The sequence below is a fragment of the Leptonychotes weddellii genome, chromosome X (genome assembly GCF_054177405.1).
Source record: "Leptonychotes weddellii isolate Sample4059 chromosome X, ASM5417740v2, whole genome shotgun sequence".
Lineage (NCBI taxonomy): Eukaryota > Metazoa > Chordata > Mammalia > Carnivora > Phocidae > Leptonychotes > Leptonychotes weddellii.
In genome coordinates, this window is record NC_138385.1 from 106,046,129 (window position 1) to 106,069,844 (window position 23,716).

The 23,716-nt window shown below is 46.4% G+C and overlaps 1 protein-coding gene across 1 annotated transcript; it reads left to right on the forward strand.

Moving 5' to 3' along the window:
- The first annotated feature begins 477 nt into the window (after positions 1-477).
- Positions 478-23,090, forward strand: CRLF2 (cytokine receptor like factor 2). Its single transcript, XM_081809250.1, has 8 exons — positions 478-920; positions 10,321-10,423; positions 11,983-12,146; positions 13,587-13,720; positions 16,055-16,217; positions 17,435-17,540; positions 19,829-19,913; positions 21,982-23,090. Exons 1-8 carry the CDS (start codon positions 839-841, stop codon positions 22,255-22,257), a joined length of 1,113 nt encoding a protein of 370 aa, XP_081665376.1. The 5' UTR covers positions 478-838; the 3' UTR covers positions 22,258-23,090.
- The last annotated feature ends 626 nt before the right edge of the window (positions 23,091-23,716 follow it).

Here is a 23,716-nt window from a genome sequence, read left to right on the forward strand (position 1 = left end):
GTTTTTTTTTTTGCCTATGTCCTTTTGCTCACACATTCTGTGTCTGTAAAAGTGCTTTGTACCTATGGCCTGTTTTTACCAGTACGGTAATCACTGTTCGTATTATTTTAAAAAGATTTTTTTTAATTTAAAAAATTTAAAATTTAAATTAAAAAAATTAAGAAAAAAAATTTTAAGTAATCTCTACTCCCAAACGTGGGACTGGAACTCATGACCCTGAGACCAAGAGTCACATGCTTCATGGACTGAGCCAGCCAAGCGCTCCTCTCTGATTTTTTTTTTTTTTTATTGAGAGCCCTGGGCACCCATTCCCGGGAGTGCATTTGAAGGCAGAAGCAGCAGACAGAAATTGGCCACAGGTGGTCAGTCCGAGCTTTGCACTCTCGAGCAACACGTGCTGACCAGTCTCCTCATTAACATCCTGAAAACAATGATTCTTCGTTTGAATTCTGGAAGTCACCAGTGTGAACCTTATGGACCCCATAAGGGTCCAGATAGGAGAGGGTGTCCAATGTCCTTGCCTCTGGATGACCCGCCACGCTGGCCATCCACAGAGTGCCTGCAGGACCTCACTCTCCCCACAAGCCTCCTGACCAGCCAGAACGCTTTCCAGCCCAGCTCCTCGTTGGCAGCGTGTAGGCAATAGTGATCTTGCTTTTTTGTCGTGGTTTTTTTTTTCCTTCTTTTAAACAAGAGTCATCGTTTTAAGTAAAGATTGACTCTGTTTCCCGTTGTCATTTCCTTGTTTCTGTTCCACTCTTTAAAAACAGGGTAACCTCTGTACATTAGGCATGAAAGCACAGACCTTCTGCTCACTCTATCGTGTCTCTCTGCAAGCATGAGGACAGCATTTCTGCCCTGGGCATCTGCAGCGCTCTTCCTGCTGGCCGTCGTGAGCGTTTCGGGGGACTCGGCACCGGGTAAGTGATGCTTGCAGATGTAGGGACTTGTGTGCATAAAGTGTCCTTTATTTTTTCCTTCCTTCCTTCATCTTCATGTGTTTCTCTTTTTTCTCTTTTGCAACTGTAGTTATTTTTTGTTTCCTTTTGTTTGTTTGTTTGTTTGTTTTTTGTAACAGTAACAAGGAGCGCACACAGATTCCCGAGTCTCTGCAAACCCGAGTTTGCCTGTTTGCAGAAGGCTCGTGATGGATCGCGTTTGAATGCGTTCTGTTCGAATCCACAAAAAATAAATAAGTAAACAAAAGAGCTCAATGTCTGCTGCGTTGAGATTCTGGGTGGCTTCCCCGTCCTTTCTGCCTTCCAAGAGCTCGAAGGCGTTTTGTTTAAGTGAATATGGATCTGTTGGTGATGAGCTCGTGTTACCTCCGGGAAAGGTGAGGGCGTCCCTCCACCCGCGCCATGGGCTTCAGAGCCGTCCATCTGTGGGGTCATCCTCGAAACCCATGGCGGTGCCTCCTGAGAGGGATCTCAGCTCTCACCTTGCTGTGTGTTCTCGGGGCCTGTTCCTGGGCTTTTTTCCAAACACGACCTCCAGGCTGCGTGCTCCTGGGATATGCTTTGCTAACACGGTGCTAGCTGGCGAGAGAAGGCAGATGGGACGGTGGGAGAGATCCAGCTGCAGTGGGCATGGTGGGGCACGTCTTGCATCCGACACGAGGTGCGATTGGATTTTCTGGCATGGGGGTGGCTCAGACAGGAGCAGGGGATGGCAGTTTAGGGACCTGTAGTCTGTGAAGTGTCTCCTTGCATCACTGCATGTTCGTCCTAGTGTTTCTGAGCTGCTTCTTGCCTCCTGGGTTTGCAAGGCTCCGTAGACACCCCACCCCACCCCCCATTGACTAGAGAGCTGTGATGGCACATTGGGGTTCCAGCGGACACCGCAAGGCGTCCGAGGGAGCCTGCGTGGGGGCTTTCCCAGGCTGGGGCTGCACTGGCTCTAACCCGATTCCCAAACTCTGTGCCAACCCATTGGTCCATTGTCACATGCTCAGATCAGACCCTCCACACGCCAGACATCGAAGCAGACCCATGACGCCTTGCACCGGCATTTTACTTCCCGTGGACCCGCAATGGCTCCCAGGTGGCTTCCGGACATCGGGGTCTCCCTCCCTGACACCCCAGACTCGGACTTACATTCAGAAAAGCACAGCGTAGACCAGTTCTGGGTTCTGACCTGCGAGCAGGTGCGTGTAAGCGCCGTCTGTAGACAGAGGTGCCCAACACACTCACAGACCATTTCTCGTCACTTTTATTTTATTTCACTTTATTTATTTAAATTCGATTAGCCAACGTACAGCTTTCTAGTAACTTTTTAGAAAACACCGGCGCTTGTTTGGTTTGTGAACGGTGTTTGTGGTTTGCTTGCTTTTCTTTTCAATCGAGTTGCCTTCCCCCCGCCCGAGTCATTATAGGGCATAAAAGCCTTGGAAACTGAGTAGAGGAAACCGGCTCCCACAGGGGCACAGCCTTAGGAAAGCTCCCCGCACTGGTCCTGTGCTCCCCCGGGCGTCCCCATCGAACCCACCGGGACGTCCCATTCCCATGGGTCACAGCCGCCCATGGCAGGAGTCGGGATCCCACAGACGTGGAGGGAGGTTGCTCTGAAGCTGAACATTTGAGACATATAGACTCACTGCGGCTTTGAGATCGCATTTCTATCAGAGGCAGATTTAGCTTTCCGACCGGGTGTCAGGAGGATGCACGTTCGCCCAGAAGGCACCCATGAACTCACAGAGGGCCCCTTGCAGATTTGGGAACGGTGAGGTGTCTGCAGTTAACTACAGGTGCTCACCCCACATGCAGCAGAGCCTCGGGCGTGGGTTAGGGTGGGAGGCGTGAGAGGAGTGGAAGGCGAACGCTGTCTGACAATCTCTGGTGCCCCTGATGGTGTTGCTGGGGGCACGTCTCCAGGTCTGGGGGGCCGGGGTTGTCTGGACGGTGCAGTGTGAGTAGACAAGGAACCGCCTTGCAGGTGGGCAACGTCGAGGTGGGACACAGACTGGGCATCGGGCTGCCTCTGCACCAAGGAAGTGGGGGGAGCCTGGCTCTCATCCCCTCTCCGTGCTCCTGATGCTGCACGAGCCTTGCAAGGAGTCCCGTGGTCAAGTCTTCCCGTGAATACAAGGGGGAGTCCCGTGGTCAAGTCTTCCCGTGAATACAAGGGGGCCGAGACACTTCAGATACGGCCATTAACACACATCTACCTGCCTTTTCACACCAAGCATGGTGTATTTTAAGAGCATAGATGCTGACGATTACTGTCCTTATATCCATGTATGCAATGTGCCCTCCCGTTGTGGGTTCAGCTGGGACCCCTCCAATCTTCAAGTCCTAACCCCCGGAACCTCCCCACGGGACCTTATTTGGAAATAGGGTCTTGGTGCATGTAGGGGCAGCCAGCTGTTAGCAGCGTCCCCGTCACGGGCAGGAGAGATCTATAAGCGGGGAGATGTGCATGCATAATGCAGACCTGTGTGCCCGGGTCATAGCCAGTGTGGACGACCAGAGGAACAAGGGGAGCCCGAGGCGGGTCGGGTGGATGGGAAGGACGTGGCCGACAGGCATGAGCTGGATTCCCCAGGGGTTCCAGGTGGGGATGGGCCTGGAGGATGGCACCCCCATGTAGCTTGCTTTGCATTTGACTTGATTAACTGGTGCCAGCAGGTCAGCTGCACCGTAAATAAAGAAGGAGGGAGGGAGAAAGAGAGAGAGAGTCCAAAGCAAACAATTAATAATGCTCACCTTACCAGAATTACTGCAGAGTTTAACCGGACGTCACTCTGATATCACAGAGACCTGGCCGGCACCGGGCACGGCTGGGCATGCTGTGTTTTCGGCCAAACTCCTTCCAGCCGACGAACCCTGGGGGGGCGCGGACGTGGGGCTTCCCGTCCCTTCAAGGACCTGCCTGTATTTGGGGATCTTACTTCGCCGCTTCTCGAGCTCTGTGTCCTCGCATTTAGGACAGATAGGAACGATTCAGACCCTCCCACCTGACTAATGCCGTGGGTCCCTGTCGTCTTTGTACTTGTCTTTGTGTTTGGTACCTCGAGGCAGGAAGCAACCCCCAGGGAAAGGGGACGTGACCAAGGATTTTACAGGACGTTGTCTAGCTTGGGCATTCTGTGGTTTCCCTCCCCACACAATCCACTGCTTTGATCGGGCCTCGCATACTAACCCCAGAAATACCCAACACTATTTAGGCGCAGAGTCCCTTGGTGACAGCCAAACACCCCCTAGCAAATTCGTGTGGTTCACGAATCATCTTTTCTGTCTCTCTCTCTCTGTATAGTTAGCTGAGACCCGGGTACTACACCTGGGAGGGAGATTGTCGGTGTTTCAGCGATGCACCTGCAGGAGGCAGACCCACCATTTGCAAATGCACTGGGCTCCTTATCTCCTGCAGCTCTGGGAGCGTTATGGGATCAGAGGCAACTTTGCGAAAGATCTGTTGGGTCCTTGACATGGGGGAGCTGTTGGCGATAGCAGGTTCCAATTGCCAGACCTTTGTGGGGGGGGGGGACCCTGCTCATCAGTGTTGGTGGAAAAGGTCTCCATCAAGGGAAAAATCCACGGGAGCTGGGGTAGGGCGACATGTTTTTTTGTTTTGTTTTTTGTTTTGTAAGCAGCTCTTCTGGGATATAATTCGTCCATTTAAAGCATACAATTCAACGCTTTTTAGTAGATTCATAGATATATGCAATGAGTTTTAGAACATATCCATCATCCCAAAAGGAAATTCTATACCCATGAATCCATCCCTCCCCTGTCCCGATGCCCCCTGACAACCGCTAACCTGCTTTCTGTGTCCGTGGATTTCCCTCTTCTGGACATTCCATATCCATGGTGTCATCACAATATGGAACCATTTTTTTCTGTGGCGTCTGTCACTCAGCTGCGTGTTTTCATACTTCAGCCGTGTTCTAGGGCAAGTGGATTCTTTATTCCTTCTGATGACTGAATGATACCCCGTCCTATGGATGGACCACAGTGTGTTTGTCCAAACACACGACTTTTATAATTTGCCCCAGGGGCACCTGGGTGGCTCATCCCGTTGAGTATCCCACTCTCTGTGACCACTCAGGTCGTGATCTCAGGGTTGTGAGATCGAGCCCTGGGTCGGGCTTTGTGCCCAGCGCAGAGTCTTCTTGAAGACTCTCTCTCCTTCTGCTCCTCCTCTGTGCATGCTCACGCTCTCGCTCTTCAAAATAAATAAATACATCTTAAAAAAAAAAAAAAAGGAAGAAAGAATTTTGCCCAGCGAGCCCCAGACTGGAATGCCTGCGTGATCGGCATCAACACAAAGCAGTGAAATTCATTTGAACCATCCCTTGGGGCAGATGTTCCCAAGTCTAGAGCATAGGCAATGACCTTAAGAAGTATGGTAAAATTATGTGATTTGATATAATTTTTTACAAAATTATGTTGCTTATTCTTTTTAAAAAAGTCATAGTAAACTATATATAGAATGTTCCCTCTTAATCTTTCTTAAATGTACAGGTCAGTGACATTAACTACATTCACAGTGTTGTGTAACCAACTCCACTACCCATTTCTAGAACTTTCTCATCTTCCAAAATTGAAACTCTGTCCCCATGAAACACACTGACTCCCATGCCCTCCCCATCCCTTGGCTCCACCATCTAGTGCGTGTGGGGCTCTCCACAAAAGTGGGGATTTTGAATAGAAGTGAACTATTGATGAAGTCTGGCAATCAGTGTCCTAAGGATCTTTCTCTGCCTCCTTCTCTTTCCGTACAGACAGCTTCTATTACTAGGACTTCCTTTGTTACAGGTTCTCTGGTAAAATTTGCAGTTTTAAACCTTTGCCTCTCAATACAACCAAATAAATTCATCATATCTAGTAAAATCGACATGTGCTTTCAAGCAACAGCTGTAGGAAAAAAGCACAGTTCTGGTGTCCCCGTGTTCCTTTTTGTTGAGGAGCGTATATTCAAGGATGGGGGCCCTGAGATCCCACGAGTAAGATGCCATCACTCAGTGGAAACGGTGCCACCAGGATTGCTAATAACGGATAGACCCGTGGCCCAGGAGCGTGGTTAGTTCCTGGAGAGGTGGGGGTGCTCCTCACTCTGCTGTGGAAATTTAACAAGAAACAAAATTGCTTGCCAACCCAGAAGCCTCATCCACAAAGGTGGCAGAGAGAGAAAAACCACTTTATTATGAAATAAGCATTTAACCAGAATGCCATACACATCACACACAAAGACAAGGGATCTGCAAACACAGAAACCCTTTTTTAGAGCTCGTGGGCACCACCCATGACACACATATTCTGCAGATAAACAGTAACTAGTCTTTGAGTGGGAGACCCCTCAGCACCCTTTGTCACACAAAGTTCTCCCTAATTTCACCTGTAATTGGAGGGACCGTCTGTTAGCTAATTGGTTTTATTGAATGGAAAAATAAACTCCTATCTTTACGATAGGATGTTTGTTATAACTTGGAGCCAGACTTACCGTCACACAGAAATTGGGAGATGGAGCATCACATTCCTTGGTATTTGCATTTCAAAGAGTTGGTTTTTCAGGCCCTTGAGAAAGGTATCCCTGGGTCCTAAATCTGGCAACAAGCGTATTAACTTTTAAAAAGATTTGCATGTATGTCAAAGAGATGGTGGGGCGCCTGGGTGGCTCAGTTGGTTAAGCGACTGCCTTCGGCTCAGGTCATGATCCTGGAGTCCCGGGATCGAGTCCCGCATCGGGCTCCCTGCTCGGCGGGGAGTCTGCTTCTCCCTCTGACCCTCCCCCCTCTCATGGTCTCTCTCTATCTCATTCTCTCTCAAATAAATAAATAAAATCTTTGAAAAAAAAAAAAGATGGAGAAAGACCTTATAAGTTTCCTAAAGTAAATTCTCCAAGAAAGGGAGGGGAAGCATGTCTTTCTTTTTTATTTTATTTTATTTATTTATTTTTTTAAGATTTACTTATTTATTTTAGAGAGAGAGAGCACGAGCTGGAGGGGCAGAGGGGGTGGGAGAGAGAATCTCAAGCAGACTCCATGCTGAGGTGTAGAGCTTCACATGGGGCTCCATCGCATGACCCTGAGATCATGACCTGAGTCAAAATGAAGAGTCAGACACTTAACCGAGCGCACCACCCAGGCGCACCTTATTTTATTCTTTAAAAAGATTATTTATTTTTTTAACTAATCTCAAGACCCAGGGTGGGGTCGAACTCCCAACCCCAAGATCAAGAGTCGCACATCCTACCGACTGAGTCAGCCAGGCGCCCCTTTTATTTTTAATAGGAAGAATTAAGTCTTTTATTTGTTTTATTTTTTAAAAAGATCATTTATTTATTTATTTGAAAAAGAGAAGGGGAGAGAGAGCACGCGTGAGGGGGGGAGGGGCAGAGGGAGAAGCAGACTCCCTGCTGAGCAGGGAGCCCAACACAGGTTTCAATCCCAAGACCCTGAGATCATGACCTGTGCCGAAGGCAAATGCTTAACCTACTAAGCCACCCGGGTGCCCCAAATGTTTTATTTTTAAACTTGATTTGCCCTTATAAGGTACAGGGCAGAGCAGGGGTGAGGACCAAATGTGGAAGCAAAAGTTCCCTTTCTATTTTGCAAACCACACCCAAGCCCTTACAAATGGCTTGTTAATCTTAGACCTGCTTTCATGCCCGACTGAAGAATCCACTTCAAGAGTGACATGGTGCTACATGAAAACGTTTTGTAGGATCAGCGGGACACCTTCCATGCTTTCCTCCTCCTCCTCAGAGAAGTCTTGCCCACGCCCCAGGGGTGAAAACCCCAGTCACGTCCCTCACCTAGACTCGCCGGGGATGTCTGAATCCATTCTGGGCAGTTAGCAAAGAAGCACCAGAGACACGGTGACTTCCCTTTCTCTCCCTTTTTCAAGTCTGACCAATGTTTGCCGAGGACAGAGGTGTACACTCCCCTCCCTTTCAGAGCCTGGAAGGCGTTCACCATAAGAAATGGACACAAGCTCTGCTTCTGAAGGTCAGGGATTTCCAGAAGCTAGGACGTCCTTCCTGACGTCTCTTCTTTCTATTTCTGGAACCAATGGATCAAGGTTGAGATCATCTATTTTGTGATCAGTTACGTTAGGAACAATGGTCAGCATAGAACAGAAGTATTCTGTACACCTTGGGCATTAGAAAGTCTCCCTTAAAAACTCAAAGAACACTTACATCCTTCATTCTACCTTTGATTTTCAGAAGTTGGGATAGACCCAGAGTCTCATAATGTTTTTTTTTTTTTTAAGATTTTATTTATTTATTTGAGAGTGAGAGTGAGGAGAGGAGCAGAGGGAGAGGAAGAAGCAGACTCCACGCTGAGCACAGAGCCTGACTCAGGGCTCAATCTCACGACCCCAAGATCACAACCTGAGCCAAAACCAAGAGCTGGATGCTCAACTGACAGAGCCATCCAGGCGCCCCACCAGAGTCCCATAATGGGATTTTTCACAGAGAGTTCAACTTCTTTATTTGCTGCCAATTCAGCACATCTTTCCTGAACATTTTTCTATGTGTTGAGCACAGGGCTGCGCATGGTAGGTGACATGGGAGTGTCAACCAGATTGGAAAAAGAATATGAGACTAAACATGGTTGAGAACAGCAGCAAGAGGACTCGTTGGGGTCTCAACGAATTGCAGTCAGATTGCCAAAATGCAGGAAACTGAGAGACAAAATATACAGATGGACAATGGCCAAACAATCTAGGAAAACAGAACTCTGATTCACAGCCTATGGTAACATGCCTGGGAAACCTGCCCCTCGAGTTAATATCTGACAATTTCCCTAATTTTTATCCCAGCTTCCAACTTTGAACCAACCACAAAAAAACAATTTTGCTCGTCTAACCAATCCCATCAGACACCCTGCTTCCAGTAAACCACCTGAAGCTCCCCCTGTGCCAACAGCCTCCATCAGGACAAACTTGAGCCTCCACACCCCACCCAAGCCCCCACCCGGCTATGAGGCTCTCCCACTCCTCTGTCGGCCTTTGGTGTCTGCCAAGTGCAAGTGATGGTGCTCAACTCCCTGGTACAGCAAGCTTTGAATAGATGTCTTCTGCTTGTTTTCATTTGGGTGGCCATTGTTCATTTCCACAGTGTAGACAGTCATTGGCCAATTGCACGAGAATATTGGTTGGAGATCTTGAGAAACCACATAAGGGAAATACAAGATTGGGTTTGGATTCCTGAGAGGCCATTATGGGAGAGCATGGTTAATTCTAAACCTTGAAGTGGGATGTGACCCCATGAATGTCCAGCAGGCCAAGCCATCCAGCCCAGAGACCTCACAGGGGATGCTGAGCAAACAGAGCTAGGGCTGGAACCTGTATTTGCCTCCTGCTTGATGGGTAGGGGAACTGAATGCAGCACTGAATGTGAAGTGTGAGTTCCTGACCCGGGGATTTGCAGAGCCTCCTTCTCAGCATTTGTGGACATATATATGTTCACCTTCCTCTCACCCACAACCTGCTAGGTGCTAGAAATATGTCCATTCATCCATCCATCCATCCATCCATCCATCCATTATCTATCTACCTACCTACCTATCCATGCATCCATCATCTATTATTTATCTATCTATCTATCTATCTATCTATCTATCTATCTATCTATCTATCATCTATCTATCTATTATCTATCTATCTATCATCTATTATCTCTCTCTCTCTCATCTATCTACCTATTCTGATACTTCCACTTCTAACTCAACACCACTGAGTTCATTCTAGCCTTCCATATTCCCCAAATTGTTACCCCTTCTCTGACAGTTGGAAACTTGCCTCTTGTTACCAACAGTATCACAGCATATTTGCTCAATCCTAGAATACACCCATTAACTACTTTCACAGTGACTAACCCAGACACCTGTGAAAATCAAAAAAGTACCCAAGCTTAAGCCACTTGAAAAGCAAAGACCAAAGGACTCATTTGTCTGTGAGCTTTTTCTCAAACTGTCATGTGTGGTGTTCTGAGTAAGAAAATGAGTTTGGTGGATGGCGGACAGTGTCTAATGCCCCCCATGTGTGCCCACAAAGATGATGTCATCAGACACACTGTCGATACTCAATAGCTGCTCTTCATACTAATTAATGGTCATTATCTCTTGCAAACATAAGAAGAAAAGCAGCTGTAATCTTGCTGCTGACTTATGCCTCTGTCCTGAGCAACCTTTATATATCATGTGGCTCTTACTGACATAATTAATGTCTGGCTTGTTTGTGAAAATCTTGATGTTCTCTGTCCCTTTAAAGCATTCTATTATTCTTGTGACAGAAGTGCTGATGTCCTTTGACAAATTTCCAACTGCTTTCAGCTTTGCCTCAAAAAATCCTCTATTTGTCTCTTTTTACCCAGAAGGAGCATTGCAGCTTCAGATTATCAACTTTAATTTTGAAGTTGTGCAGGTTACATGGAATGCAAGCAAATTCTCTGGGACAAATTTGACTTTCCTCTACAAGTAAGTGCCCTCAGGAAGGGAACACCATGCCCTGGGCTCAAATATTTCTTCCTCTGAGACACTGGCAATTGGGAGGTCCAGGTAGTGAAAGTGTGAAGAATCAGAACGTGCAAGTGTGAATGTGTGTGTTCTGTTTAGGCCTGAGCCCTCCCCACAACCACAACCACAGATCCCCAAACCTCCTAACCAAGTGATGACTGAGTCACACTCAAAACCACCTAGATTCTCACCAAGACATCCACAGGTGTTTGTTCATCCAGGACCATTTGCAATGTCTTAACAGATACCTTTAACTGGAGCCCTGTTCCCTTGAAACATGCTATGCAGCCATGGCAAAAGTTAACCTTCTGAGACTTTTTTGCCACCTTACCCGTAACCACCTTCCAAAAATATTTCTCTCTATCATGGGCTTTTTTTGTCTTACACACTCAAGGACATGAGTATTAATGTGGGAGGAAAGGATTCTCCAATTAATTTAGTCTCTATTCTGTGAATGGGAGATGTGTGATGTGAGATTGATTCTTTGCAGTTTGATAGCATACGAGACAAATGGAAAGGTGTACACAAGAGGGACACTTTAAGGTGAATTGGCCAGGAAAATAAGCCTCAAATAAAAGTGCTGGATTTTCTAGGTGGTCACACAGGTAAGTCACTTGAGCATTAGTTTCTTCATTAGGAAGGACGTAATTCTTGATCAAGTCACTGCTTGGATTTGAGGACTTAAGGACAGAGCTTAAACTGGTCTCAACTGAGCACCATGTTTTTTCTTAATATTGTAGGAAGTACAATCCTAATTAAAGTGCCCCCTCAAATCAGTGGCATGGTTACTCTGCAAGTCAAACAGTACTTGTATTAGTTTTCTGGGGTGGCCATAACAAAGTACCACAAACTGAGCAGCTTAGAACAACAGAAATTCATCCTCCCCTAGTTCTAGATACCAGAAGTCTGAGATCCATGGGGGGCAGGGCTCCTGAGATCCAGGCAGGGCAGGGTTGCTGAGGTCCAGGCAGGGCAGGATTGTGCTCCTTCCAAAGGCTCGAGGGGAAGGTCCTTCCTGCCTCCTCCAGCTTCTGGGCTCCAGGCATCCCTGGACTTGTGGCCATGTCACTGCTGTCTCTACCTCCATCTTCCCATGGCTTCTCCTCTGTGTCTGTGTCTTGTCTTGTGTCTCTTATAGGGATGTTATCATTGGATTTAGGACCCACTATAATGCAAGATGATCTTATCTTGATATCTTTCTTTTAATCTGTCAAGACTGTATTTCCAATAAGGTCCCATTCACAGATTCCAGTGATTAATACATGAACATGCCTTTTGGAAAACCACAATTCAACCCACTATGGGGGACATTCAAGGAGCTTAACCTTTTGAAAGAAGGGATACTTTTCTGTTTGGACAGTTCTTGCTGTACTTGTAAGAAACGGTCCTTGAAACAAGTGAAGGGGATCCAGTCTGAGTCTGTGGCAGAGATGTGGAGCAAAGGGAGTGGCCAGTAGATTTGTGAAGATGTTATTTTCAAAGACTCTCTATGGCTGAATGGTTCTCTTGTTTAACCACAGATTAAGCAGTGATAAGACCAGTAGCCAATGCTCCAACTATATTCTTCAACAAAGTCACACTGCTGGATGCCTCCTGGAGGCAAAAAAAGATGAAATTCTGTGCTTTTCCATCAAGAATGAAACACATCTCCTTCTCACCAAATGCCAGTGGATCAGCGCTTACTGTAAGTATCAAAAATGAACTCATTGCCAAGTGCGTCTTTCCTACTCCTACTTAGAAAAGACTGGTCTTCTAGAAACTCCATCTTGATACACACACTGGGCAAAGATGTGGCATGGCACTCTGCCTTCCAATAGAGAGAGAGAGAGAGAAGCACTGTCTTGCTCTCAATACGGCCCCATTGGTTTTTCTTAGATGTATTCAGTGTTGGCTGTCTATCTGGGATTACAAAACAGTGTACAAATGAAATGACCACAAACCAGATGGTTTGAAACAGCATAAATTAATCATCTCCCAGCTCTGGAGACCAGAGTCTGAGATCCAGGCGGGGCAGGGCTGCTGAGATCCAGACGGGGCAGGGCCGTGCTCCCTCCAGAGTTCCAGGGGAAGGCCTTCCTGCCTCTTCCAGCTTCTGGAGCTCCAGGCATCCTTGGGCTTGTGGCCATGTCCCTCTTGTCTCTGCATCCATCTTCACGTGGCTTCTCCCCTGTGTCTGTGTCTCTCCTCTTCTGTCTAAGGACACTTGTTCTTGGATTTAGGGCAACCCTAATCCAGGATGACCTCATTCTATTTTGATTATATCTGCAAAGACCTTATTTCCTGATAAGGCCACATTCACAGTACCAGAGGTGAGAACTTGAACATACTTGTTGGTATGTAACTCACAAAAGTGTTCATTTTCTAGAAAGGAGTCCCATATGGCATTTTCCATGTTCTGTCTTCATTTCAGTTTGCTGGGGCTACTGCAATGAATTACTACAAAATGGGTAGCTTAAAACAAGATAAATTTGTCCTCCCACAGCTAAGAAGACCCCAGGCATCTGAAATCAAGGTGTGGGCAGGGCTGGTTCCTCCTGGAAGCTCTGGGGGATAATCTGTTCCATGCCTCTCTCTTCACTTCTGGTGACTGCTGGCAACTCTTGGTGTTCCTTAGCTTGTAGACCCATCAGCCCTATCTATACTTCTATCTTCACACGTCCTTCTCCGTCTCTGTGTCTGTGTTTCCTTTTATGAGGACACCAATTATATAGGATCAGAACACACCCTACTCTGGTAAAACCCATCTTTTCTTTAATAATTATACCCTTAATGATCTAAAATGCAATTATATTCTGAGATATGGGGGCTAGGACTTCAACATTCATCCCATAGGGGTGGGGGTGCACTATTCATCCCATAACAGATACATAGGAATCTTTCACACAATTTCAAAGAGTTCATTCCATGACACACATACAGGTCTTTGGAGTTCTGGTTAAAACCTCTCTTATAGATGTGACAAGGACAAATAAACCCCCCAAACCCCAATCTAATAAAGTATTAAAGGAAGGATTCATGCAGGCAGAAGAACACGAGTCTAAGCAAACTTACCACCATACTTTTAGAGATGTGGGATCTTTATCTTTCTAGAGGTGATGATCATTTTGTTGCCTCTCCTTCTTAGTGAAACCCAGCTCCCCGAAAGACTTGAACTTCCAGTGGCATCAGGAAGCCATTACGGTGACCTGTTCTGATCTGCCCTACAAGCGTCTCCTCTATGAAATCCAGTACAAGAGTATGTTCGACACTGAGTGGCAAGTGAGTGGGGTGGCATCTTCTCAGGACAAGTGTGAGTGAGAATCCCCAAGTGGTAACTGAAAGAAACATAGAGAGACACAGAGACAGATGTTGATACTTATTTTAAGGGATTGCTTATGGGATTATAGGGACAGGCAGGTCTCAGGCCAGCAGGCTGGAAACCCAGACAGGTTTCCATTATGGTCTTGAGACTTCTCTGGGAAACTTCAGTCTGTCCTTTCAAGGCCTTTGCATTGAATAAATCTCACTAACCCACATTATAGAGTGACCTAAAGTTGGCTGATTAAAAACATTAATCATTTCTAGAAAATACCTTTACAGTAACACCTAGGCTGGCACATGATTTAAAAACTGGGCACCACCCCTGGCCAAGTTGACAAATAAAATTCACCGTCATCACACCCTGCACCATCCATCCCTCTTTGTATGCCTTTTGAACACATGAGAACCCTTTCTGGTTCTGAGTTTATGGGCACAATCTATGGAATAAATTAAAATTATGTGAATATCAGTGACCCAGGGACTCACAGCTGTCTCCCAATAATCAAATGACCACCATATAAACAAGGGACTAACTTCCTTGCAAAAGCAGAACTGGAACCAATGGGCAAAATCTACAGAGAGCAGACGGAATCACTGGAATCATGTACAGTGAGGTGCCCATTCCTGGAGGTGCCCAAAGTCTGAAGTTGGTATGAAGGGGCTCTCCTAAAGATTAGAGTCTAGCATGGCAAAAGTGGTTAAGCTACCTGGACTATGAGCTCCCTGACAATCCCAGGAGCCAATGATTCCACAATTCTGCAAGTACACCTGTGTCCATCAAGCTCTTCAGACTTGAATAATGAAGTCAACCAGAAGCACCATATCTCAGCACCATCCAGGGAGTAGCGGGGAGCTAAGGCAGGGTGAGTAACTGATAACTGAACATCTCAGCCCAGGACAGTCAATATCTGCCATGTGTACAGGTGTTGGGAGGGGCTTCCTTCAACATTCATTCAACATATACTTATTGAGTATCTACTATGTCCCAAGCACTGAGGACATAATAATAACACCTAGCTAGGGCGACTTGGGGTTGGAAGTGATAACACATGAAAAGCATTAAGTAAGTTCATTCTTACTATGGGTAGTCTTACTACTCTCACCACTAGGCTCACAGCTACTACTCACTTACTACCCTTACTCATTATTATTATGGTCACTGGTGTCTGCACCAGGTACATCTGCGGAGACAGCAAGGAGATCTGTCATCAGATGGTAATCCCTTCTCTCATGAAGTGTACATTCTGTAGGAGGAGACAAACCCTAAGTGGATGCATTGCTTGTGTAACACACCCCAAACTCTGGAAATGGTGCAATAAAGATAAAAATGAGAATACCATTGTAAGGCAGTTGTATGTAACTGAAGCAGGAGGGGACAGGTCAGAAATAGAAAAAAACTGACCTATTGCTGGGTCTAGTAGAATGTAATCACTGAAACGAAATTTGATGAAACTCATCAAAGAAATACAAATTAAAGCAATAGGTGGGTACTTGAGTTCACCTAAAAAGCATGCTAATAATAAAACGTGTTACTGGTCAAGGATGTTGCACATTAGCAAACTTTAAGAGCTTATGAGTTGTCCTAGTTCTGGTGTATTCAGTCCCTTTTTAGAAATTGATGCTAAGGAAAGAATTGAAAATGTGGATGAGGTTTTATACATAGAGACATCGATTGAAGCATTATCCAAAATAAATACAAAACATTGGAGGCCACCTGTATGCCATGCACTAGGAAGATAGTCAAATAAATTATTGTACATCGGTATGATAAAATATGTAAGAGTCACCAAAGGCGCTTTAATGATAACACATATTTAGTGATAAAAGCAATGTGTACAGTAAAATATTGTATTATATGACCACTCCTGGAAGGAAAGAAAGAATATCAATTTGTTAATGGTGATTATATCATGGGGCTAGAATAAAGAAGTTTTTATGGTTTTTTTTGTTGTTGTTGTGTTGGTATGTGTGTATGTTTTCTAAAGTTTCCAAAGTAAGCATGAGTTACTTTTGTATTCATACAAAAAATTACTTTTTTTTAAAGGAGTACGTTTTCACCAAGTAATTTTTAAAAGCATCTGTGGTAGTATCTGTTACAAAGGATTGTTTGTTCATGGAGGGGCATTTAGAGATTGTTGCTGCATTTGTTTTTGCTGTTGTTTTTGCTAGGCAGACAGAGGAAGTGGAACGAGAGCGTGAATGCTGAAAAGTAAGAATCTTATGTGACTCCCTAGTACGAAGATAGAGTTTAGGTCAAATCACTAATCACCGTGTTTGCTTTTTTTTCTTCAGTCCAAGGAGGGAGAAACCTGCAATGTTACGACAGATGGCTTGGATGCTGAGAAATGTTATTTCTTCCGGGCCAGAGTGAAAACAATGGAGTCCAGCTATGGGCCTGACACATACCCGAGTGACTGGTCAGAGGTGACACACCAGCAGAGGGGGGAGCTGAGAGGTGATGCTTGTTACACAGCAGTGCTACACCTGTGCGTGGGCTAGCACCCTGTCTTTTGGGGGAGAGAGGCTTAGGGGCACCTAAAAATGAATGACCTCACCTCCCACTTCAGAGATCAGTTTCAAAGCAATTGTTTCTCTCTCCAGGCTGCCTTCCTCATTGGGCTAATTTTCATTTTTATTTTTATCAACAGCAGCAATAATAATAAGTACTATTTATGAATGTTGTTACAGTGATATAGGCATAGATTATAGATGTATAAATAGGTGATAGATGACATAGATAAATAGATAATGATAGGTAAATAAATGATAGTTGATAGATTACATAAACATAAATGGATGGATAGATACATAGATGATACATAGATAGATAGATATGATAGATGGGTTAATGAATGGATAGATGGCTAGATGATAGAAAGAAAGATGGATAGCTAAAATGTTGGATGGATGAATGGATGGATGGATGAATAGATAGATATGGATGGATGGATAGATAGATATAGAATGATGGATGGATGGATAGATAGAAGGATGGATAGATGGATGATGGATGGATGGATGGATAAATGGATAGATGGATAGATGGATGGATAGATATGATAGATGGATGGATGTACAGATGTTAGATAGATAGATGGATGGATAGATAGATATGATGGATAGATGGATGTATAGATATTAGACAGATGGATGGATAGATAGATATGGATGGATAGATGTTAGATAGATAGATAGATGAGAGATGATAGATAGATAGATAGATAGATAGATAGATAGAAGGATGGATAGATGGATGATGGATGGATGGATGGATAAATGGATAGATGGATAGATGGATGGATAGATAGATATGATGGATGGATGGATAGATGTTAGATAGATAGATAGAGAGATGATAGATAGATAGATAGATAGATAGATAGATAGATAGATAGACACACAGAAGACAAATGATAGCCAAAAGCAAGCCTCAGTATCCTCAAACACCCCTGGCAACTCAGGTATCTGGGAGCAGTGTGTTGACTCTATCCACCTCCTGCAGTGGCTGCCTGATGTGTGCCTGTCCAGAGACACCATCTCTCTTTCCAGGATACTTCCCACTGAAATCAAGATTTGCTGACATTGCCATTTATAAAGGAAGAAAAATGGGGAGTTGGAGCCTGATTTACTATCATCTTGAAAACTGAAAGCACTCATTCTTTTTTGCTTTAGATTCGTGCCAGGAGAAAAAGCTTTTCCCAAAATTTATTTTAATTTCTGGCACGGTTGCCTTGCTGACCGTGTTCCTTCTTCTTCTGTCTTTATGGAAAGTACAGAGGTAAGGATGACTCTCACCAGTCTTGTCATACACACGGGAGAGAGGGCTTTGGTTGCCATATGTCCACGAAGTAGAAAAGAGGAGAATCATCTGATAGGGTTATTGAGGTGAGCATCAAGTCCCCCCCAATGCACACTTCGCCAACAGTGTCTTACAAGAAAATTGAGGAAAATAATGCCCCAAATGCAGAGATACCTGGGGTATTCATTGAGAAATATTCTCATAGAGACAGTAGAATATATGAGTGTTAACTCCTACCAGAGGATTAGCTTGCTTCAAACACAGACCCTGCTGAGGTGTGTCCACCTACCATGTTAGAGTGACAGGTGCTTAAAACACCTTTCAATGGTCATTGAGACTTATCAAACTGATTTGTTGGGGAAGTGAGAAGAATTGTACCTGGAAGCTCATCTGCTTTTTAAATCCAGTGACAGATATACCAACACAATATTCTCGAACCCGCAGACAGCTTCTCAAAAATATCATATTAAATAGTTTTCGTTGCTAACCTTCCCTACAACAACTTAACCACCGCTATTTCCATCCCTACGTAAACCGACTTGCGTTGCCCAGGCGTCTGGCTGTCAATGATGTGTGAGGGTACCGATGCCCAGGGTAGTGGGCACCATCTTTGTTTCTTAGGATGAGGTTTCCATAGCGACAGCAGGGGTCATGTGTAGAGAAAGATGAAGCACCATCCTGGAGGACTGAGGCTGGGTCTGCGCTAGGGTGAGTTGGACAACTCCAAGGGTCCCCTTGGAGCCTGATACAGCACAGAGGTGCTTTGCGTAATTCTTGCAGATTGTCCGTGACTTTTCCAGCCTCATCTCCTCTCTTTTACCAGCTCAAATAGATGCCACCAAAATGGTGTTCTGCTAGGGAGGAGATAAAGCAATCAGATAAGGGTGTCTACCGGTGACAGGCGTGGTGTTTTAAATATAGAGCTGAAATCACCCCCAAGGGAAACTGAGGGGCACGATTCTTGGAAAACACTAACGCTTGCCCTGTCTTCAAGGGAAGCCCCTATTCACAATAAGAGGTGAAAAGTCAACTATATTGGGTATTGGTGTCCTAGGGTGGCCATAACAAAGGACCAAAGATGGGGAGGCTCAAGTCACAAGCATTTATTCTCTCCCAGTTCTAGAGTCTGCGAGGCTGAGATCCAGGCATGGGCAGGGTTGATTTCCCCTGAGGCCTCTCTCCTTGACATGTAGACGCTGTCTTCTCCCCATGTCCCCTCTCTCTGTGAGCACACGCATCACTGTAATCGCTCTCTCTTTTCATAAAGACACCAGTCATATCGGATTAGGAGCATAGTAGATTAGAACCTCTTAAATTCAGTACTTGGGGGCCTGTGAATTAAAGTGACCAAAGACAGATTAACAGGACAAAAGGCATATATTTCTTTATTGATGTTATAGTTTTACGTTCAGGGAGGAGTCCCAGACAGGAAGTGAAAACCCAAAGAGGCCGTTAGTCTGCGGAGCTTTTATGCCACTTTAACAAAGGGTAATGATTGTGGAGAAGTGGCTAGGCAGAGGAAAAGGGGTTCTGAAGCTCTAGGGGGGTAAATTCTGGGAAGGTGACTAGGAAATGTATAGACAAAACTAATAGTAGAGAAAGTTGTCTGTGGAAAGATCTCGGTGATAAAATTTGTTCTCCTCTTCCTGGTAATTGAGAGGGGGCACCTTTAAAATGGAAATTTCCATTGCAAAATGGGAAACTGATGCCTTGTTCTTAGGGAGGTGGGGAAGAACAGAGAGCTCCTTCTATGTGTCCTCCACCTTAAAAGCCATCAACCCCAAATAATCAATCGTCCAGGGGGCATATTTTGGGGCAGCGTATCCTGATCACCGCCAGGCGCCTCCCTTAAGACTCATGTAACCTTCATTATTACCACTCGAAAAGCCCAATCTCCAAACACAAATCACAGGGAGGGTTAGGGCTTCAACCTATGAATTTTGTGGGGACACCATTCAGTCCACTGGATTCAGGAAAGAGAAGTAACAGTCCCTGTTACTTACTTACTACAATAGGTATTGTGCAGAAAGATGCTCTGTCCCTGTAACCCCACACTTTCTCAGTGGGACATGTCAGGTGGATGCTGGGAGCAAGGTGCCTGGGGAGTTGAGCGGGGGGAGGGCATGCCTTGAGAATGAAGGAACAGTTCTATCCAGGTGCCACATCCCCGAGGGGGGGACTGTGTCCCCATCCTCGGCCCCTTGAAAGTCCACAGCCTTGCTGCGTGACTCCAGCCTGCCTGACCAGACTCTCCATGTCCATTTCAGAGTTAAGAAGGTCCTAATGCCCATCGTGCCTGATCCCAAATTCACCTTCCCTGGACTCTTCGAATCCCACCAGGGTAACTTCCAGGTAAATGCCATCCTCTTGTGCATGTTCTACAGGATTTCTTTGTCACGCTCTAATACCTCCCTGCTTACTGTGTTTAAAATCAATATTCATTCCAGCTACCTCCTCACGTGCCCGTGAGCCTTTTAGGAACTGAGAGCGGCACCTTCGTTGTTTTCTCTCAGGGCAGAGAGTGAAGGTCCAGAAAGGGTTTCAAAGGGCGGCTTCTCTTTAAGTCAGCCCCAGAGAGCTGTGCCCTCACGGGATTTTCCAGCCCAATCACCTTTTCATCTCACCAGGAAGTTGTGTTCTTAATGTGTTCCTCCCTGCAGAGCTGAAAACAGACCAGAAACTTCCGCTTTTAAACAGTTTATAGTCATTATTTCATTCACTTGATAAATGCCTGTGGAGGGCTGCCTATGAGTTGCTGGGAATTGGGGAGAGGGGAGTAGCCCCCACCCCCAGGAGCTCACCAGATGGTGGTGTGGATTTTAGCGGACAATGCATCAGAAGTTTCCTGGTGCTGCCACCAACCAGAGGCTTGAAACAACAGAAATTAATCATCTCCTAGTTCTGGAGACCGGCAGTCTGAGATCCAGGCAGGGCAGGGCTGCTGAGATCCAGGCTGGGCAAGACCACTGAGATCCGGGTGGGGCAGGACCGTGCTCCCTCCCGAGGCTGCACAGGAGGGTCCTTCCTGCCTCTTCCAGCTTCTGGGGCTCCAGGCATCCCCGGGCTGGTGGTCGCGTCCCCACCCCTTCTCTGTCTGTCTTCACGTGGCTTCTCCTCTGTGTGTGTGTCTTCTCTTCTGTCTCTTACAAGGACACCTGTCATTGGATTTAGAGCCAGGATGAGCTCATCTCAGATCCTTCCATCTGCAAAGTTGCTATTTCCAAATAAGTATACATTTATAGGTTCTGGGGGTTAGGATGGACATATCTTTATTTTGGGACGGGTGTGTACCATTCTACCTCCTACAGAGCAAGTTTAATTTCAAAACTACTTAGACATAGAGGAAGGAAAAAAAAGGGGGGGAAATTTTTTTCCTCTACCCTTTTATGTTCTGTATTCAGGGCCTGCAAATTAAACAGATGAAAAAGACAGATTAACAGAAGAAAAAGGTTTATTTCCTATGCACATGAGGGTGGAGGAAGGTTCGCAGAAAAGAAGTGAAAACCCCAAAGTGGTGGTTAGACCTGGGGGCTCCTGTGCCGTTTGAACAAAGCATGATAAAGCTTGGAGAAGTGACAGGGCAGAGGAAAAGGAAGGGTTGGGCCTCTGGGTGGCAGGTGTGATGTGGGAAGGGGACTAGGATGATACTGTAAAGGTTGTCAAGTAAGGTTTGTTATGCAGACTGAAGCCCTCTGGGGTGACCAGGGCTGTCTCTGCAGTTGTAGGGACACCTTAGCAAGTGGAAATCTTTACTAAAGGGAAACCTACGCCCAGGCTTTTGTGCAGAAAGGTGGAAGGCAGAGAGCTCCTCCCATGGTTGTCCTTTTTTAATCACCTTCAGCTCAAAATAATCTTTTGGTCAAAGTGCCTTATGGTGGTGTCCTGATCCTTTTCTAGGAGAAGGGAGAGAATTAGAACAGAGTTTTCAGGGCAGAAAAAATGAAGAAAGAGATGGGGGAGGCTGGGCAGATGCCCCCTCTTGGCACAGAGTCCCGTAGAGCCCCCCGTCCCAGGTGCACCCCCCTGCCAGCGTCGAGGACATCCCCGAGGGGCTTGTTAGAATTGCAGCTTCCGGAGCCCACCTGGACCCGCTGAGTGATCATCCGCTCACAAGACCCCGGGCGACTTGCAAACACAACCGAGTTTCAGAAGCGCCACGGCAGAAGGCGTGTTCCTTGTCCTAACACGTTTACGGGGCCACAGAGGTTTTGCAAATAGCCTTCGAGGCTGATGATAAAAGGCAGGTCAAGAAAGCACCATGGGGTTAGCTCAGAGGTGTCAGACAAGAACACGAGCGTTTTCCCCTGGGATTGGCGTTCCCACCTGAGGGAGGCTGTCTGGGTCCCAGAGATGCTCGGTCAGGGGGCACCAGCCACGAGGCATTTCCTTGGTTTCAGGATGCAATGTTTCATCCCCGCAGGAGTGGATCAAGGACACCCAGAACGTGGCCCACTTGAATAAGATGGACGGTGCAGAGCAGGAGTGTGTCCCGGAAGAGACCCTAGTTGTCCACCTGGTCAAGAATGAGGCTGAGACGCCCCTCATGACGACCACCCCGTTGTGCCCACAGACAGAGGAGAAAGAGGCCTCCGGGGACCCCAGCCAGCTCCCTCGCCGGCCCCTGCAAGGTGGCAAGGTGGTCTCTCTTGGAGGCTTTACGTTTGTGATGAGTGACAACTCATACATCATGTTGTGAGGGGGTGCAAACTCAAAAGCCAACGTTGGGGTCTATGTTGACGTTATGGGATCAAGGAGGAGCATCTCGGGGACTCAACACCATGGTAAAGGCAGCATGAACAATGCCCGTGTCTGGAGGGGCTTGTCACTGAAGACCCCAAACCCGTGCACCCCCTGGGTCAGCTTTCATCCCATGGACATTGCTACTCAAGGGCTCGAAGGCAGATTCACCTTAGATGGGACCCAGTGCATCGGAGTGTTTCTTGCTTTCAGCTCACATCTCCTTGTGGCTGATGTTTTCCCATAAATCGTGAGGCAGAAGGACCAGGGTGCCCTGAAACCATCCTCCTCTGTGCACATCACCTGTGCCCCGCCCAACATTTCCATTTCCAAGCAGTTTCCCTGCTTTTTCGTACCCAGCAAGCAGAACTTGCTGCTCCTGGGTGGGAAAGGAATCCTGCTTGGCGGATGCCAACCAGCCACCCAGCTTTTGCTCTGAGACAGAAAAACACCCACTTTTCAAGCACAGAGGGGGGGTGGCGGTGGCGGGTGTTTTCTTCAGGAGACTCCGTTTTCTTGGCGTCCACACTCATGGCATTTGCTCCAGAGACCGCGAACGTCACAGTGCTGTGCGCGGTCACTCTAAGCATCTTGCCTTTGAGTGCGGCTCACATTTTATTTTGTGGATGGAAATAAAAGAGACAAAAGAAAGTTGGCTTACGAGTTTTACTAAGAGTTAAGTAGGTTGTTGGTGTTTGTGTAGACAGCGGAGAACACTACCAGTTTTATCCCCTTGGGCTTCAAGTACAGGATGTTCTTAGATTCTTGAGATTGTGGTTCTTCGGGCTGGCACCGGGTGAACCCTCTCCCTCTCCCCTGCCGGCTGCAATAAATAAGTTTGGAGTCCATGTGTGTGTGTGTGTGTGTGTGTGTGTTGGGGAAATAGAACCTCAAAAAACCTCTCCCCTGCCCAGAAAGCCCCTCCACGAAGGTAGAACGGAAAGAAAAGAGTTTTATCACTGAACGTGCAGGAAACCAGAACATAACCTGTCTCACAGGCAACCCGCTAAGAGATTGCAAAGATAGAATCTCGCCGTTTTCATAACCTCAAAGCATACAACCCATTCATGTTCTCCAAGGCAATTGCTAGTTTTCTCTGTTCTTTAGGATGGAGGTGCATTTGCAGTTTGGAGCCAGGTGCAGTGAAGCCTTCCCCTCATGTATTAGGGCCACCATAAGAAATATCCCATATGGGGAGACTTAAACAATAGGTATTCATCTCTCAGCCTGGGGGCTGGGAGTCGGAGATCCAGGCGGGGCTGAGGCTGGATGTGTGAGATCCAGGAGGGGCTGGTTCCCCCTGAGGATTCTCTCCTGGGCTTGTAGACCCCGGGTTCTCCCTCTATCATCACGTGGTCGTCCCTCTGTGCTTATCTCTGTTCTCATCCCCTTTTCTTATGAGGACCCCAGTTCTATGG

Coding starts and splice junctions, on each gene's coding strand:
- CRLF2 (XM_081809250.1), top strand. CDS start 839: ATGAGGACAGCATTTCTGCCCTGGGCATCTGCAGCGCTCTTCCTGCTG. Junction 16,218..17,434: donor GCAGAGGGGGGAGCTGAGAG/GTGATGCTTGTT, acceptor TTTTTGCTTTAG/ATTCGTGCCAGGAGAAAAAG. Junction 17,541..19,828: donor TCTTTATGGAAAGTACAGAG/GTAAGGATGACT, acceptor TGTCCATTTCAG/AGTTAAGAAGGTCCTAATGC.